The sequence below is a fragment of the Anomaloglossus baeobatrachus genome, chromosome 2 (assembly GCF_048569485.1).
Source record: "Anomaloglossus baeobatrachus isolate aAnoBae1 chromosome 2, aAnoBae1.hap1, whole genome shotgun sequence".
NCBI classification, from domain to species: Eukaryota; Metazoa; Chordata; class Amphibia; order Anura; family Aromobatidae; genus Anomaloglossus; species Anomaloglossus baeobatrachus.
In genome coordinates this window covers 525848825-525867835 of record NC_134354.1, presented here as the reverse complement: position 1 = coordinate 525867835, position 19011 = coordinate 525848825, and the positions used below count along the sequence as shown (strand labels likewise).

General features: G+C 43.3%; 1 protein-coding gene across 1 annotated transcript in view; it reads left to right on the top strand.

Annotated features, from left to right (window-relative positions):
• NF1 (neurofibromin 1) overlaps positions 1–19011 on the top strand; it is a 442125-nt gene that overhangs the window by 274412 nt on the left and 148702 nt on the right. Inside the window, exons 26-30 of the mRNA XM_075333827.1 lie at positions 2750–2908; positions 10071–10168; positions 14138–14284; positions 14421–14567; positions 14665–14775. Coding sequence (XP_075189942.1) covers positions 2750–2908; positions 10071–10168; positions 14138–14284; positions 14421–14567; positions 14665–14775 — 662 coding nt within the window. The remainder of the gene's footprint in view (positions 1–2749; positions 2909–10070; positions 10169–14137; positions 14285–14420; positions 14568–14664; positions 14776–19011) is intronic.

Sequence of the window (19011 nt, the reverse complement as noted above, 5' to 3'; positions counted from 1 at the left end):
TTTCTCAATAGGCACTGAATTGGCAAAATGCAATTCTGCACATTTTTACCTCATCCCCAACCAGAAGCCTAAACTTTATTTCATACAGTGTCTTAATAATTAGACATGTGAAAAGGTGACCTTGTATATTAAGCAGCCCAAGACAAGGAGGAGATACCAATGTTCAATAATACACCGGAATCTTACATCTTATGTCACGTCATTAAGTATGAAGTAAGAAAACACAATCATCTTTGTTTTCATGAGTCAAACACAAATTACGCAGGAAGTCTCACACAGCAGTCAAAATAATGACAATGGAGAGCCGACTAGCCTCCCTTTCTTAGGCTATGTGCCGATGTAGCAGATTTGTGTGCATATTTTCTGCACACTAAACTGCATGTTTCGTCAGGAAAACACAGCAGAAAAAACATTTTTTTCTTGCGTTTTTGCACTTTTTTTCTTGCGTTTTTCATGTTTTTTTTATGTTGTGGCGATCGTTGGGGTTCCTGTGCTGTACCCCCGCGATCCCTGGCAGCTTTTCAGGTGATGTTAAAGCTGAGACCCAGGTCTCACTGCTAGGAGTGATGCCTGCACCACTCCCGTCAGTTTAACCTCCTACATGCTGCAATTAATTGCGACCACAGCATTCAAGAGGCAGGGAGATGAATTGATTACCTCTCCCTGGCGATCACGTCTCTGTAATGTGATCACAGGGACCCGATCGTTGCCATGGCAACCTTGGGTCGTCACCATGATGACCCCGGGTTACTGGGCTATGCATAACCTCACAGACCATGCCGGATGCATGGTGTGTGAGCTGAAGTGTCAGTGCTGGGAGTGCAGCACTGACAGATATAATCCATTAGGCCCCTTTCACACGTCAGTGATTCTGGTACGTTTGTGCTTTTTTTTTTAAACGTACCAGAATCACTGACATACGCAGACCCATTATAATGAATGGGTCTGCTCACACGTCAGTGATTTGTCACTGCACGTGTCTCCGTGCAGCGTACCCGCGTGTGCGTGATTGCTACACGGAGACATGTCCATTTTTTTCTGGCATCACTGATGTTCCACGGACCACGCAGTGGTGTGGTCCGTGAAACACGTGCCAGAAAAAAACGTGCTTTTAAAATAATAAACATTTTAACTCACCCGGCGTCCAGCGATGTCCTCTGCATCCCGTTCTCCCTGCTGCTTCTGAGCCGGCTCATTATTGTCGCGCATATTCATTATGCGTGACACAGCCGACCCGGAAGCAGCTCCTGCAGGGGTCACCGCCGGCCGGATGCTGCGTCGCGGGAGGATTCAGCACCACGGACAGCGGGAGCGGGCGCAGGTGAGTGAATCTCTAAGTGCAATCACGGGCCACGGAGAACGGAGCCCGGATTGCACTTAGACAACCCACGTGTGCCGTGATTTTCGGCACACGCAGGGACATGTGCGTGTTTTACACGCCAGTGAAAAACGTCTGTGTTTTTCACTGACGTGTGAAACGTTCCTTACAGTGATCGAGCTCAAGCACTGCAGGGGATTATATCGGTGATCAGATGCAGGAAGAAACGGTCAGGATTCTCATAGACTTTGCAGTATTGATTAAAATCTGCAAGAAAAAAGAGAAATGAATAATCGCAGCGTGGGCACACAGCTTTAGAGGTCTAGAGCTTTCATCACTAAATTTTATATATATATATATATATATATATATATATATATATATATATATAGTATTTAATCTGTGAGTGCACATTCACACTGTAGCATTAAATGTGGCGCTCCATTTAAAGGTTGCAAAGAAAGGCACATTTTTTTTTAATTTTTTTTTTTTAGCCCATGTGTCAATCCTTCAGTGCCATATATGAGAACCTTTCTCAAACCAAGAAATGTAATAAATTTGTGTTTTTCTGTGTGTAATGTATGAGGTTGTAGCTTCTCTTTAAGACATTGTCAACAATTAGAAACCATGCCATTTTCCCCTCGAAGAACAGTGTTGCCTATCCACAGACTTCATTATCATGTACAGCCCTTGGGTATGTGCAGCATTGTTTTTGAATGAAAGCGGTAGTTTGTTTGTTTTTTTTTTTTTGTTTTGTTTTTTAATCCTAAAAGTCCCATTACAAGGAAAAGTGACATTTACTGGCCATACTAAGAGTACGTAAGCACATTTTGTTAAATGGTGCTTCATATAAACCTAGCTTTAATATCAAAGTTTTGAACATGTTTTTGTATGTTTAAAACAGCAGCAAAGAAAAACCCCAAAACAGCATGTTATGTTGGAGTCTGAAAAAGAAACACTGCAAAGTCGAAAAATAAACAAAATACTATGCATGCAATGGCTTTTGTTTTCTTTTCGTTTTACTGTAGGGTTTAAACCAACATCTAGCTGAAAAGCCCTTCAGTTTTTTTTTTTGTTTTTTTTTGTTTTTTTTTTAAGTTTTAGAGAGGGAGGAACAACAACAAAATGTTTGTGAATTAGGCCTTAAGTTTGGACACAACTGCACTAGTTAACAGTTTATTGTTGCGCTGAGTACTAGCTGACTAATTTCACTGCTTCTCATTAGTGGGATTTCTATATGGTATCTGCTTATTAACTGCACCATGGCTTCTGTACATTAATTTACATGATCCACCATGTTCGTCTGAAGTAATTTTATGAGCGCGTTTTACAATCTTGATGCTTTTAATGTTTGCTTATAATATTTAAAAGGTACTGTGCACTTTTAGTGTTTTCTTTCTAAATATTACATTGTTATACATTGTTTTGCAGGTTGTAAGCCAGAGATTTCCGCAGAACAGCATTGGTGCGGTTGGAAGTGCCATGTTCCTTAGGTTCATTAATCCAGCTATTGTGTCTCCTTATGAAGCAGGGATATTAGACAAGAAGCCACCTCCTAGAATTGAACGTGGCTTGAAGTTAATGTCAAAGGTATGCTTTTACGTTAATTGTACAGTTATGAGCTCATTATAAATTTAAGACTGGTTTTCTAACAACTGCCCCAATATGACCAAAAAGTGTCCAAAAAAGATGTCACCTGCCAATTCCTCACCAAAGTCTGATAATATTCTTCTGGTGGTGGCATTGTGTGTCTGCTTTAGTCACTCTTGGGCCTACAGCAGCAGTGTGCACAGGGCCGGATTATAGGCGGGGCAGACGGGGCTCCAGCCCAGGGGCCCCCACCAAAAGAGCTTCTAAGGGGGCCCCAGCATACTTGGCACCTGTCAGCATTTTTTTTTCTTCACACCCTCTCCCCCTCCGTAAAAACAGTCTAATAAATCAGCTGTGTTTTCGGGGGGGGGGGGGGGGGGGGGAGGCGCGGGGTGTTGAAGCACCGCTATTTATTTGTATCTGCGTCTTTAAGACGCAAAAACAAACTGCGGGCACAGGACGCTGATTGACACCGGAAGTACCAGCGGCCACTTGTACTTCCGGGGTCAGGTGTGCTAATGCTCCCTGCTATGTGCTGCGGCCGTACCCAGCGAGGGGCGGGCAGCTGCCCCCCTCCCCCTCCCTAGAAGCAGGGGCACGGTGTAGTGCGCCGCTGTATCTGCTGTCCCCGCTGCGCTCCTCTACACTGTGTGCATGCCAGGCACACTAGCAGGAAGCAGCGCGCTGTGATCTGTCGGCTCTGCTGTGTGCTGTGCTCGGCATGCACCCAGTGTAGAGGAGCGCAGCAGAGCCGATGACCGCAGCTTCCTCTTTCCGTTCCTATTCAAATGTATTTGCATCTGTCAGACGTAAATACATTTGAATAGCGCGCCGGGACCCGGCCCCGCCCCCGACGTGCAGCAACGTGATGAGATCAGCACCTTGCTGACGTCATCACAGTGCTGCGAGCGCCACACAGGGGACAAGAGGAAGCGAGCGCTCCATGAAGGAGCTGAAGAGACAGGTGTAATTAATGGGGATGAGGGAGGAGGGGCTGAGGACACAACGGTGAACATTTGTGAAGGAACACAGCTCTGTGACAGGCAGAGGAGGAGTACTGTATTCCGAGGGAGGGAGGAGTGTGTAGTGATGGGGCAGTGTAATTTGTGTGTAGGGGGTGATGAGGGTTGTATTATGTGTGGGGGGAGGGGTAATGGAGGGTGCATTGTATCGTGTGTGTGGGGAAGGGTAATGAGGGGTGCATTGTATTGTGTGTGGGGGAGGGTTAATGGGGGGGTGCATTGTATTGTATGTGGGGGGAGGGGTAATGGGGGGGTGCATTGTATTGTGTGTGGGGGGAGGGGTAATGGGGGGTGCATTGTATTCTGTGTGTGTGTGTGTGTGTGAGTGTGTGAGAGAGGTGATGTGGGGTGCATTGTGTGTGTGTTTGTGAGGTGATGTGGGGTGCATTGTGTGTGTGTGTGTGTGAGGTGATGTGGGGTGCATTGTGTGTGTATGTGTGAGGTGATGTGGGGTGCATTGTGTGTGTGAGGTGATGTGGGGTGCATTGTGTGTGTGTGTGTGTGTGTGTGTGTGTGAGGTGATGTGGGGTGCATTGTGTGTGTGTGTGGTGATGTGGGGTGCATTTTGTGTGTGTGTGTGTGTGAGGTGATGTGGGGTGCATTGTGTGTGTGTGTGTGGTGATGTGGGGTGCATTTTGTGTGTGTGTGAGGTGATGTGGGGTGCATTGTGTGTGTGTGTGTGTGTGTGTGTGTTTGGTGATGTGGGGTGCATTTTGTGTGTGTGTGTGTGTGTGTGTGAGGTGATGTGGGGTGCATTGTGTGTGTGTGTGAGGTGATGTGGGGTGCATTTTGTGTGTGTGTGTGTGTGAGAGAGGTGATGTGGGGTGCATTGTGTGTGTGTGTGTGTGGTGATGTGGGGTGCATTTTGTGTGTGTGTGTGTAGGAGGTGATGTGGGGTGCAGTGTGTGTGTGTGGGGGGGATGCATTGTAGTGTGTGGTGATGTGGGGTGCATTGTGTGTGTGTAGGAGGTGATGTGGGGTGCATTGTGTGTGTGTGTAGGGGGTGCATTGTAGTGTGTGTGTGTGTGTCAGAGCTGTGTGTGTAAGAAGCAGTACTGTGTGTGTATATATGAATTAGAGCAGTCTGTGCGCCCCCCCCCCCAGAACTATATGGGTCCCCCAGAGCGCTATGTCACCCATCGCAGTAATGAGTACACCACCAAAGCTGTTTGCCACTCCAGTAACGTCTATGCCCCCTGCCCCTCCTGTAATGTATATATTGTAGCCCCCAGCCCCTCCTGTGATGTATATACAGCAGTGCTGTCAGTGTGCAGTCATGTCTGTTAGTGACAGCCATCGTGAAACACAGCCACATGTCCTGAAGGAGCTGGACGGAAACAAGCGGGAGAGGTGAGTGAGGCTGCTGGCGATTTCCCCATATTAATACCTGTAAAGGCTCATGCACACGTAACTGCTGAATATTCTGCAGCGATTTGACAGCACATGTGCGCGTCAAATCGCTGCAGAAACACTGCATAATGGATGCAGTTTTTCTGTACAGAAAATCTGATTTCATGCGCTATGGCTGCTTCCCCCACCATAGACAGAGCGGGAGCTGCATCCATAGCGCACAGAATAATTGACATGCTTATTTTATGAACGCACGGATTTGGGTCAACATTTTAGCACCCAAATCGCTGCGTTCATAAAAGCTACGTGCGCACGTATCATGCACAATCTACATAGATTGTATAGGGGACGCAGGACGCATGCATTTACACTGCAGTGCTATACGCAGTGTAAATGCATGGAATTACGCAACGTGCGCACGAGCCCTAATGCGTCTGTGTCTGCATGTATGTCAGTGTATATGACTGTGCATATATTTGTCTGTTTATATGTATTTTTCTGAATTTGTCTTCAAATATGTATATGTATGCCTGTATGTGTATGTGCGTGTCTGTGTGTGTATGTGTATGTGCGTGTCTGTGTGTGTATGTGCGTGTCTGTATGTGTATGTGCGTGTCTGTGTGTGGATGGGGTCCACTGAGACTCTTTCACCCGGAGGCCACAAAAACCTGGAGCCGGCCCTGGCTGCCTTAACATTGGGATCAATAACAAATGTGAGTAAAGTTTTACACGCTACAATATATCTAACGATGTGTCACGTCGTAAGTGACGCACATCCGGCATCGTTAGTGATATTGTAGTGTGTGACAGCTACGTGCGACCCTGATTGTGCGTTAAAACGTTGATCGCTGACACGTCGTTCATTTTCTAAAAATTGAACGTCTGGTTGTTCATCGTTCTTGAGGCAGCACACATCGCTCCGTGTGACACCCCGGGAACGATGAACTGCAGCTTACCTGCATACTGCCGGCAATGCGGAAGGAAGGAGGTGGGCGGGATGTTTACGCCCCGCTCATCTCCGCCCCTCCGCTTCTATTGGCCGGCCGCTGTGTGACGTTGCTGTGACGCCGAACGTCCCTCCCACTCCAGGAAGTGGATGTTCGCTGCCCACAGCGAGGTCGTTTGGAAGGTATGTGTGATGGGGGTAATCGTTTGTGCGACACGGGCAACAAATTGCCTGTTCCGCACATACGATGGGGGCATGTGTGATCGCATACGAGATCGAAATGTGTAAAGCAGCCTTAACTCTACTTTCCGTGTATAAGTGACGGCTGTGAGTGATCCTGGACTGTGTCTGTATTGTAGTACTGTAAATCTGAATGTGGCAGAACAGGATAAATGTTCATTGGATTTCTATCTAAATGCTACAGTTCGCGCTCTACTGTTATGGCTAAAAATGTTAACGTTATGGGGCCCCCACCAGATTTTCTGCCCAGGGGCCCCCACCAGATTTTCTGCCCAGGGGCCCCCACCAACCTTAATCCGGCCCTGAGTGTGCATGTACAATAAAAGTTATCACGTACAGAAGGCATTGAGGCAAGAAAAAGTGGTTCTTAAATGGGTTCTCTAGGAACAGAAAAAGTAGGTATATTTAAGTAAATCACAATTGTTTTGCCTAAGGAGGTAATCAGTACAAAAAGAAAATGACCACTGGATTGTAACATTGACAGAAAAATGTCCTACAGTGTTTCGACTGATGCCTGTGAGCATGTGCAGTAAGGTGGTCTATCTGTGGTAACCTGGAAATAGCCTATACCATGTATTGTCATGTATTCCATATTGTTATTGGAAGACAATGTCCACAGCAATGTGAACACCTTTGTTTTGCCTCAGCAATGCTGGTACCTCCAGTATTATCAGAAAGAAATGGTGGACAGCAGCATGAGCAGCCTTTCTTACCACAGCACCCGATACCTCTAGTATTAGATTAAATTAAATGGTGGACAACAGCGTGAGCCTCTTACCTTAGCATCCTTGGTAGCTCCACTATTAGATCAGAAAGACATGGTGGACAGCAGTGGGAACAGCCTCTTCTTACCTCAGCATCCCTGGTATCTCCAACATGGTGGACAGCAGTGTGAGCAACTTCTCGTAATATCTCAGCATCCCTGGTATCTCCGCAATTAGGTCAGAAATACACGGTGTACAGCAGTGTAAGCAGCATCTCGTTACCTCAGCATCATTCGGGGAAGGGAAGAGTTTCCATCTGCACATGCTCACAAGCACCTGTCCTTTCATTCTGGGACAGGCTTTTTTTTTTTTTTGTAATAACCTTTTCATGACCTATGACATACTGGTACATCATAGTTCGTGTCTGTCCCTTTTAATGGGGGCTCACGCGACGAGCCCACATTTTGCCCTCCATGTCGGCTGATCGGATCAGTCAACATGTGCAACTAAGAGGCGCAGGTGGAGCGGAGATCATTCCGGGCCTGTTACCAAGTTAAATCCCACTGTCAGTCTCTTACAGTGGAGTTGTATGATCGCCAGTGTGGAGCTCGCCATTTCCTGCCCGCATGGCCGTCCCCGTGACCTGATCACAGGATGCCAATGGGTTGTCATGACAGCCATGGGTCAGCTGATGACCTCTGTTACTGTCATGATGTAGTACCTGTGAGTGCCAGCGTTCAAAGGAGCTCAGCATTTCTGGTGTACAGAGCAGTGCTGAAGCACCACTCTGTACAGCAGAAGCGATTGGACTGTATCAGCTTCAAGTCCCCTAAGGAGACAAATAAAAACAATAATAAGTGTAGAAAAAAAATAACAAAAAAAAACCCACAAGTTCAAATCAACCGCCTTTGCACCATTGAAAATAAAACTATTAATAAAAAACATAGATAAAAAAACAGTTGGTATTGCCAGATTCAGAAATACCTTATCTATCAAAATATAAAATAAATGGCGTGACGAGGAAAAAAAACCCAAAATGCCAGAATTACATTTTTTTGGTCTCCCCAACATTAGAATAAAATCTAATAAGAGGAAATTAAAACATCCCATTTACCCAAAAATTGTATTAATTAAAGTCAGTTCAGGAAGCAATAAAATAAGCCATCACACAACCTCAGATCTCGAAAAATTAAAAACTGCAACAAAAGCACAATGCCTTTTATTTGATAAATTTCTGAATTTTTTTTCACCACTTAATAAAAATAAAAAACCCTATACATATTTCCTGTCTACGAACTCAAAACTGACCTGGAGAATCATACTAGGTCTGTTTTACCATATAGTGTATATGTTAAATAAAAAAAAAAAATCAAACTGTGCAGATTCACTTTTTTTTTCTTCAATTTCACTGCACTTCGAATTTTTTTCCTGTTTTCCAGTACAATATGTGGCAAAATGAAGTTTGTTATTCAAAAGTACAACTTATCCCGCAAAAAACATGCCCTCATATAGCTATATTGATGAAAAAATAAAAATATTATGGCTCTTGGAAGAAGGAGAGGAAAAAATCTAAAATGAAAAAGTGGAAAATTGCCGGGTTGAGAAGAGGTTGACATAGTCAGAACTATATATCTTTTTTTTTTTTTTTAATATTTATATATAGTAAAATAACTATGAAATATTGAATAATGAATTGTATAATTTGATATTTTCCTGCATTAGATTAGTTTTATTTGTACATTTCAGATCAGTGATCATTTTCTACATCAAAAAAGGTTGTCTCATAAATAAAGTACAATTTAATCAATTGGTATTGCAATAAAAATGTTTGGCTCTTGGATGTGTTTAAAAATATGTTCAAACGACTACATGGGTTCACAGCTGATTTTTTTTCTGTGAGGTAAAACGTTTCGCTGCCTGTTTTATCACAGGAGTGAGGGTTTCTGTTGCATCTCCAATAGTACTTTGAGCTTCTCAAAAATCAAGTCTGTGACATTTGAGCTTAGCAGCCGGAGCTCCTACCTGACTGACTTCTTCATTAATGATGAGCTCAATGGACTGAAGATGCGACAGAAACACTCACTCCTGTGATAAAACAGGCAGGGTAATATTTTACCTCATAGAGAGCAGCAGCTGCAAACCACTGTTATGTTGTCTGTATAACCACTTATTCTGTCTCCTGTGTCCACAAATTGTGGAATGTGCTCACCATGTCCCTGTATGGTCAGCCATGGCCTTTACATAGTACATAACAGGGACCCATTTATAAGATTATCTCAGCTCAGGGGAAAAAAGGAACACATCCAGTTGTGGAACTTATTATTATTCAAAGATCTATTGAATAAAATGTTCCTTGTTCGTGGGACAACTCCTTTAGAGCACACACAAATTTTCTCAAGAAAGGTATTGTAGTGCAGGAGTCTTTGTAGAATCTTTTTTTAAATTAATCATTTTGTCAGTGATTTTTACAGGAACCCTTCAGCACACACCGCGTGAAGTCTGTGGTGTGGGCTACACTAAACTGTGCAGCGTCCTGCTTCTGTGTGGGAGTCCGTATCATAGGATTCTACAAGATGTTTGCTTAGCAGCAGACGGGCCCTACTTAGTTTGGTGTAATCTGCAGCATAGACTTCGGACGGTCTGTACTGAGGGTTAAAAATCGCTAATGATGACTGAGAAAAATTATTTTACTGTAGAGCCCTGCACTATAGTCATTTTCTAGTTAAAGTGTAGATATACTCTAATATATATTAACCTAGGTATTTGATCAGCCATAGTGTTTGGGAATCAGATGGACAAATTAGATTGTGAGCCCCTTTGGGACTGGGACTGAAAGTACATTATTGGTGTTGATTGATATTGCCAAAATATATCTACATTAATCATTTTTTATAATGCAGATTCTCCAAAGTATCGCCAATCACGTGCTTTTTACGAAAGAGGAGCACATGCGTCCATTCAATGATTTTGTAAAGAGCAACTTTGATGCCGCACGAAGGTAAGAGATGCTGTTTTCTACAATCATTTCATTCTGAAGAGTGAAGTAAAGAAATGCTTTTGTCGACAGTCACAAATACATATTTTTTTTTTAACATGTAAAGAGTATAGCTATTTTTTTATTACAAATGTTACTGCTGTTGACATTTGTTTTCCATCTTTGCTTGGGCTTTCCATTTAGCTTTGACATGCAGGCAGTCTCCGAATTATGAACAGCTAGCTTATGTATGTCTCCTAGTTATGAATGTCAGAAAAAGCTAATACCTAATCTCACCTCTCCGGCAGCCCCACTACTCGCCATTTGGTCCTCTTGCTTCCGCCGTTGCGCCCTGCATCTCCAGCCTCTTGGGACTTCCGACTGTCTCCAGTCCTCAGAGCTTACTCTGTATTGTAAGGGTGTGACGTAAATAGATGCAGTGCATGATGCGGAAAAAGAGGATTGGACAGCGGGTGGTAGAGAGGTGACATTTTTCTTTTTTTTTTACCAATACTCATCTGTGTGTCACCGTCTCTGTTCAGTCTTCTTGCCTGCTATATCTCAGGCCTCTTCACTATAGGCCAGGATCTCTGGCTGCATACAGGCCAGGCTTTAGATGTCACTGGGAATTATAAGGTCATGTCATCCGGATATGCGGTGCGACCTTATGCCCACCCTCCTCCCTTTTTTTAACAATATTAGCCAGTTTGATTGCCTCGGTCCCACCATCCGGCCCTTTTCTTTTCACAGTAGCACACTGCATCTTCTGCCTCTTCATTATAGGTCAGAACTTCTGGCTTCTTCACTATAGGTCTGGACTTCGGCTTCTTCACTAATGGTTTGGACATCTGGCTTCTTTACTGTAGGTCAGGACTTCTGGCCTCTTCACAGTAGGCCAGATATTCTGTCCATGTCCAGGTCTCAGAGGTCACTGTGCGTTGTAACGTTGCAACGTGATGACACTGTGTCCTTTGAGACCTGCAAGTGGCCGGAAGTAATAGCCTATAGTGAAGAGGCCAGAGATGCGGTGGTCTACGGCAGAAAGAATAGAACCGCATGGCACGTAGTGAGGTAGCCAAAGAGGTCAGTGATGTGGTAAGAGGTTATTTTCTGGCTCAGTTTCAACTTAATTACAAATTTTACGAACAAACCTTCATAATCTATTCAGTTTGTAACCAAGGGACTGCCTGTGTTCCAAAAATGACATAATATTAATTTCTGATCTGAATTATAAGATGTGATCATGTGCTCGTATTAACTGGTAGCATGTTTTAATGAAAGAACTACAGTATATGAACCGAATAAGATACCTCACACTGTCCTATTATCATACAACGTTCTTGATCTTCTAATGAATTCCCAACTTTAATTAAATATTGGATCTTAAAGGCCATTTGAGCTTGCTGCCCTTTCCTGGCTAATATCTTGCTTGACTTCTTGTGGAGCTTTATGAGCACACATTGTTGGCTATTTATGATTGTCATCCTCATGCAGTTGTTTTTCTTCCAAGCTCTTACATATCTCTAGGTATGTTTTAAGTCTCAATTTGTTCCTAAATAACAAGGAAAATATATATAATGGTCTAAAAGAGGGGTTTCAGCTTTAGACAATATGCTTTTAATAGCAGTCAATTTGTGCTCATAAAGTTCAACATGAGCTCATATTCCCAAATATTAGATGAGCATTTGGTTATAAGTAGTGATGGGCAAACCTGGACTGTAAAAGTCCAGATCCACGCTGGATACCTAGTATCCGTGCACCGACACCGGAGGTCTCGGGGAATTTCGGGTAGCTATCCAGATCCGGCCATCTGAATAACTTTATGGAAAAAAAAAAAAGAGAATTAAGCCGGAGTGTTATACTTAGAGTATCCTTCGCCGCTGTAACACTACTTCCGGGGCCACTCATTACACTCATACATATTCACTGCTTCCCCTGCCCACTGGCAGTCCTGGTGTCTGTGATTGGTTGCAGTCAGACTGTACCAGCACCCTGTGTAAGGCTATAGCCTTAGCCCCCTGATGAAGCCAGACATGGTGAAACATGTTGGGGAGGCTATTAGCTTTTATTAGGCGGGGTAGGGCAATATCACTCTGAAAATTATTGTAGGACAGCTGTTCACTTACTCATAGTGTCTGGTCCGCGGCCGGATACGTGATTTAGTATATGTTTGATTGCTCCACCTGCTACTGATTTTAGATTGATCTGTGTTAATTTGTTAGGATTAAAAGTTGTTTTATTAATATTTAGTTTAGGGTACCTCTAGTTGCCCTTTGGGCAAATTGTGTTTGTCCCCATATTATGATGCCCAACACAGGTAAAGCATATGGCTACAGACTGCAGCCCCCAGTTGGCTGTGTATCAAAATAAGAGAGCGCCCATGCGTGCAGAACCCCCCCCCCCTACAACACAAAGTTTGATACTCAGCCATGATAAAGACGAAAGCTGGGATCTGGCATTCTCAGGCTGGGGAGGCCCATAGTCATTGCAACCCCCTCCCCACCACCCTGCTTTAAAATAGCAGCCACCCAGAATTGTTGCATCCATTAGACAATCTCTGCATTTTACTCTGCTCATCCCGTTTGCCCTTATGCGTTGGCAATCTGGGTAATATAAGTTAATGACAGCTCACAGCTGCCACCAGCCCCTTAATAATGGAAGGCGTCTGAAACCATCTCCTCCCCCATTACTATATCTGTAAGTGAAAACGAATAAACACAAACACTGAAAAAATCCTTTATTTGAGAGAAAATACCAAAAACCAAAGTGTGTTTTAGGCACATTAGAAAACATGACTGCATGCTGTGGGCGGTGACATCACTCAGCTTATCTGCGATCACAGGTGGAGGGTCACTGACCTCAGATAACGTCTAAAACGTCTGTGACCTCACCTCAGGTGACCTAAGTTCACAGACCTGCATTTTCTGGCAGAGAACTGAAGGTTCGTTAACCAAGAGATGCAGATTTGGGGCTGAAATTTATACATCATATTCCTGCACCAACTCTGCATCTTTTGGCAAAAAAAAAAAAATGCATTAAAACACAATGTGGTTTTAATGCGGTATTAATGCAATTTTTTTTTTTTTTTTTTGCAGGGGGGGTCAGATTTGTTGTAGTAATATGGTGTATAAATTTCAGCATCAAATCTGCATCTCTTAGCAAAAAAAAAATAAATTTGCCGTTTTCTACCCCAAGATGCAGGTCTGTGAACTCCGTTCACCTGAGGTGAGGTCATTGAGTTCAATGAGGTTACGTTACCTGAGGTCACAGGTGGGGTACTGTGGGAATCTCCAGCTGTGACCGCAGATAAACTCAGTGACACCATCGTTCATAGCTGCAGCTCAGTTAGTCTCTGCCTAAGTTTCTAATGTGCCCGCGCGTTGTGACTTCAGTATGCAGCAGTCTGAATAGTCATGGAACCTAGTGTAGATTAGTTTTTATTTGCTTAGTATTTTATTTCAAATAAAGGATTTTTTTTGGTGTTCGTGTTTTTCTTTTCACTTACAGTATTACTAATGGGGGCGGTCTCATAGACCCTCCCCATTACAAATTTAGCACTTAGTGACGTAGGACACATCATCCATACTGGACGGAGAGCAGTGACACCCATCAGACTGGACTGCCCCTAGGTGAGTATTTATAAAAGTGTTTTTTTACATTATACAGAGCGGCCTGGGCTTTTATTAGTATTCTAGAAACCTTATTACCGTATTCTATGATACCATAGTGGTGGTGACCGCAGGTTATAGTTGCCAAACCTGGTGAGATATTTTCCCTTTTAAAAGTGAAAAATACTAAAAAAAAAATAAAATTTCCATATCTTATTCCATTAAAAATGTAAAAAAAACAAATTTGATTTTTTTTTTTTTTTTTTAAATAAAACAATTTTTCATTGTCTTTTTTTTTTTTCTTTATTTGTCTTAATACATCCTCTTTAAAGACCAATTCCAGTCAACACAATGTTTCACTAATCATCTTTTATTTTTTTAATAGGTTTTTCTTTGACATTGCAAATAATTGCCCTCCGAGTGACACCGTTAATCACAGTCTGTCTTTCATTACGGATGGGAATGTACTTGCCTTACATCGGTTGCTTTGGAACAATCAGGAGAAGATTGGACAGTACCTTTCTAGTAACCGGTATGCAGAGAGATTCTTTTACTAGTTGCATGAATTTTTTTGGATCAAGGTTGTATTTTTTTCTCTGGTGTGATACATGCGTGTAACTCTATCATTGTTTACACTAAATACATTTTTTTATTTTTTGCTTTTAAAGAGATCATAAAGCTGTTGGTAGGCGACCATTCGACAAAATGGCAACTTTACTTGCGTATCTTGGACCCCCTGAACACAAACCAGTAGCGGACACACATTGGTCGAGTCTGAATCTCACAAGCTCCAAGTTTGAAGAATTTATGACCAGGTACCAGACATGTTCCCTCATCATTTTTGAATTGAGTAATATTTCTTGCTTTGGCTAGTTGGGCTTACGTGAATGGCAATGTTTTTCTGTTCTATAGGCACCAGGTCCACGAGAAAGAAGAATTTAAAGCATTAAAAACTCTAAACATATTTTACCAAGCAGGGACATCGAAGGCTGGGAATCCAGTTTTTTACTACATTGCAAGGCGGTAAGTAAAATCTATGCAAACAGCAAAAGAAATGTTTGTTTCCCAACCCTGTATATATGACAACACTCTGCTCCACGTGAGACCTCATTGTCACGCTGCACTGTGAGGGGATTGTTTATGGCACGATAAAGTGGACTCTGGGCCATGTAGTCACCAGACTTGTCATATTTTACCTTAAACTTATTGTCTTTTTTTCCTTGCTTTTTGCAAATTTACTAATAAAGGTGTTGCATAACATCAAGACAATGGGAAAATTAAATAGGGATGTAACATTTGTGTTGAAACTTTCTGCGCCCCATCTGACAAAGTGCAATGACTTCACAAAAATGAGTGCAGCTTCACCAAAAGGAGTGTGGCCTAACAATACAACACAGTGTGCCAAAACTTTGATTCTAAAATCCTCCATAAAATAAGCAAACTAATAAGTGTTGTATACATTGACTAAACAGTATGGGGCAGAAACCCTGATTTCAGTAACTTATTGGGCTGCTTAGTGTAGTTTGTATACAAGTAAGTTTAATTAGCAGGTGACTTTAACTGGAAGACTAACCTACTGCCATGTTGTCCAATCACACTCCCACCACTGATTGTCAGTTTTCTGCACATAGTTGCCAATTAGTGGTGTTGGGGTTATACAGAGCTCAGCATTCAGAGAACTAGTAGACCTGCAGTGTATAAAACAATTTCCAATCAAAACTGCAACAATCTGTAGTCTAAGTGATACATCGCTGAAATCTGGGTCTCTACCTTTACATCCTGCTGCTCTCAAATGGGGGTAGTGAAGACTTAATCACCGGTTACCTTTAAGTTGGTGATCTCTTTCTAAGCCTGAATTCAGAGGTACGTGGGTCTCCTGACTCAACCTTGACAGCCTCGTAGGCAAGCATAAGGGCATGTTCCCATGATCCGGACATGTTGCATACTGGACGCAGCATGTCTTCTCCTGCAGGACCGCAAATGTTTTCCGCAGGAGATCACAGCTGTCTGTGCCCACGATCAGGGTTTGGGAAGCTGCGGACTTTCTCTCTGTTCTCACTGCAGAGTACACTCGCGGCTCCGCAGCATTAAATTGACATGCTGCTGCTCAGGAAGCCGCACCGTAGGTCAGTTTACACTGTGGGAAAAACAAGCACAGTGGCTATGCAATTTCTACTAATCCCATCCACTGTGCTTGTACCGTACAACACAGCATTATGGACGCAGCGAAAACACACTGCGTCCAAAGCACTGTGAACCCTGATTGTGGCCACACAGTCTAAGGCTATGTGCGCACTAGAGCAAAATACCCGCGGATTTACCCGCGGATTTGCCGCGGAAATTTCTTGAGAAATGTCTGCAATCTTTGTGCAGACATTTCCCATGAAATTCTATGAGAAAAAAAAAAAGCTGTGCGCACTGGTGCGGATTTTTCTCAAGAAAGTTTCTTGAGGAAAGTTTCTTGAGAGAATGAACATGTCCATTAAATCCGCAGGTATCCCGCGGATTTCTGCAGTACAGACTGCAAAAATCCGCAGGGAACCACCCGCGGGAAAATCGCGGCAAAATCGCGGCAAATCCGCGGTAAATCCGCGGCAAATCCGCATGCGGTTTTGCCGCGGATTTTTTCCGGAGGTCAGCAAATCTTTCACTCCCAGAAGTTTCTCGAGAAGATTTTCTTGAGAAACTTCACATCTCTAGTGCGCACATAGCCTAAGACTCCGCTTGGTTTAGAAGACCTGCATCCCATTCTTGCATCACACTCTAATTTCAGCCTAGCCTTGACAGCATTTCTCACGTAGAACAAGGGTAGGACACACATTAAAGGCCAAAATGGTGGATTCTTGTTCTCCTATTGCCAAACTTTATTGACTGTTCTTCTCCCATATACCCTATGACAAATCCTATTATTATTTGTATTGCCAGGTTTAGTGTCTGTTCTCATGTGGCAACAACCTACATTTGTAACAGATCTGTATCGTTTTGAGACCTGCTGGGAAATGTTTGTATTGCAGGTAGATATAAAGTAGGCTGATAAATCCTCAATAGATTGTGCAAGTAGTATTAACCTATCTAGTTGAAGAGTGGGATGGGTCCATCATTATTTTGTCTTTATTTTGGATCAACATATAATCTGCTTATATCATGATCAATCTGGAATTACAAATTTCAGAGTACAGTGGTACCTCGCATAACGAGTAACCCTCTTAACGAGAATTTCGCTTAACAAGCAAAGCTTTCTGTAAATTTGTAACCCGCTTTACGAGAAAGCTTTGCTGTACGAGCAAAATTCTCACCGCTCACACTTCCAGTTCCGTCCATCCACCACACTCTGACCCGCACTTGCAGTTCACACAAACACAGACGCACGCACACACATACAGTATTATGCTCACCTTCCACCGCCGGTCTCATGGTTCTTGTAGTTCCTGGGTACATCGCGACGTCCTCGCGGCGAACTACAAGACCCAGGAGGCTTGCGATGGAACGGAAGGTAAGGTGAGCATATAATATAACATAATCTGTTTACCTTTCATTTCATCGCCGGCCTCCTGGGTGCTGTAGTGCGCCGCTGCGCTCCAGTCCACGCTGTGTATGTGCATCCATAGCGACGAGGGAGGAACTTCCTGTCATCGCTAATGAAAGGCAGAGCGCTGGCCAATCAGAGGCAAGCGGCTCTGCCTTTGACGTCAGCGCTCTGGCCGGGAAGTTCCTGCCTCGTCGTCATGGTAACGCGTTACACAGCCCGGCCCCGTACCAGATAACAGCAAGTCCCAGGAGACCGGCGATGGAACGGAAGGTAAGGTGAGCATAATATGTGCGTGTGCGTGCGTGTGAGTTTGTGTGTGTGTGGAATGATGGAATAGGGGACCAGGATGGGACATTTTAGAAGTTGTGGAACGGATCGTCAGCATTGCAATGATTTCCTATGGGAAATTTTGCTCTGCTGAACGAGTACCTTGATTAACAAGCACAGTCCCAGAACGGATTGTTCTCGTTAAGCAAGGTATCACCGTATTAGAAGTAGGGTTTGTATTCAATTTCAGTTGGCGTTCACGCTAAATGAGTGCTGCATCTAATAACGAACACTAAACGTCACCTGTATACTTGTATGCACATGATTGTTTTATTGTTTTCCCTGACACTCAGATCAGAATATATACGTATCATTAAAAAGGCAGAAACCTAGTGATGCAGCTTTTAATTTCCCCAGGGTTTGATTCACAGCTGCACTGCTCAGTACTCCTGTCTAATCTCCTCTATGTTGCTGCCTCCTCTTATTCAGCCAAATGACAGGAGATCAAGAATCCCTAATATCTCTGTGTACCGTGCATAGGAGACATCATAGCAACTAGTGTCTAGCCACTAGATCAAGGACAACTGATAGAGCTTGCCGAGGGAAAACCTCTTGAAAAATTTAGGATATAATATAATGTCTAGAAATGATGTTACTCCTCATGCACACACAAACACAAGCTAATTCTCCGGAAAAAGTTGGTATGCTTGATTTTTTAAAACCTATGTTTATCACCTGAGAAAACAAGGTAATACAACCAGCACAAAGTTTCCATGAAAAATTGTAAAATCCAGTTCATTAGAATGATTAAAAGCTTCCAGTATGGTAGACGGTACAGAGAGAAGGAAACCGGTGATATGTTGTTTGACCGACGCTGGTCCTTAATCACTGCCTAACTGCACTTGCGACAGTGCAACCAACAAATTGGATTTTACAATTTTTCATGAAAACTTTGTGCAGGTCGTATTGCCTTGTTTTCTTGGATTTTTGGAGTTCATGACCATGCATTAGGATCAGTTGAATTGACATTTGGCTACTATATTTTACCATCTCAATAATTGACCCACTAATGTGAGGGGAATTGTCAGGCCAATGTGCCCATGTATGTGGAGTGGTAATAGGGCAATGGACCATTGAGTGTATATGGGGCATGGGGGTAGGGAAAGGTAATGTATACATATATAGGGCAGTATGCCAGTAGGGGTAGAATGCACGAGGCTTTGCACAAGTGCATGTGTGGATATAGGGTAATATCAAGGGCAATGTGCCAATGGATGGGGTAAAATGTACAGTGCAGTGAACCAGTGAGTGTCTGTCGGTTATGGGGGTTAACGTTTTGGGTAATGTGCCGATATATGGGATGGTGGGGCGCGGTTTATGTACAGGACAGTCCTCCACTAATATGGGGGGGAAAGATTGTACAAGGCAAACCACTTATTTGGTGGGATGTACAAGGCAATGCA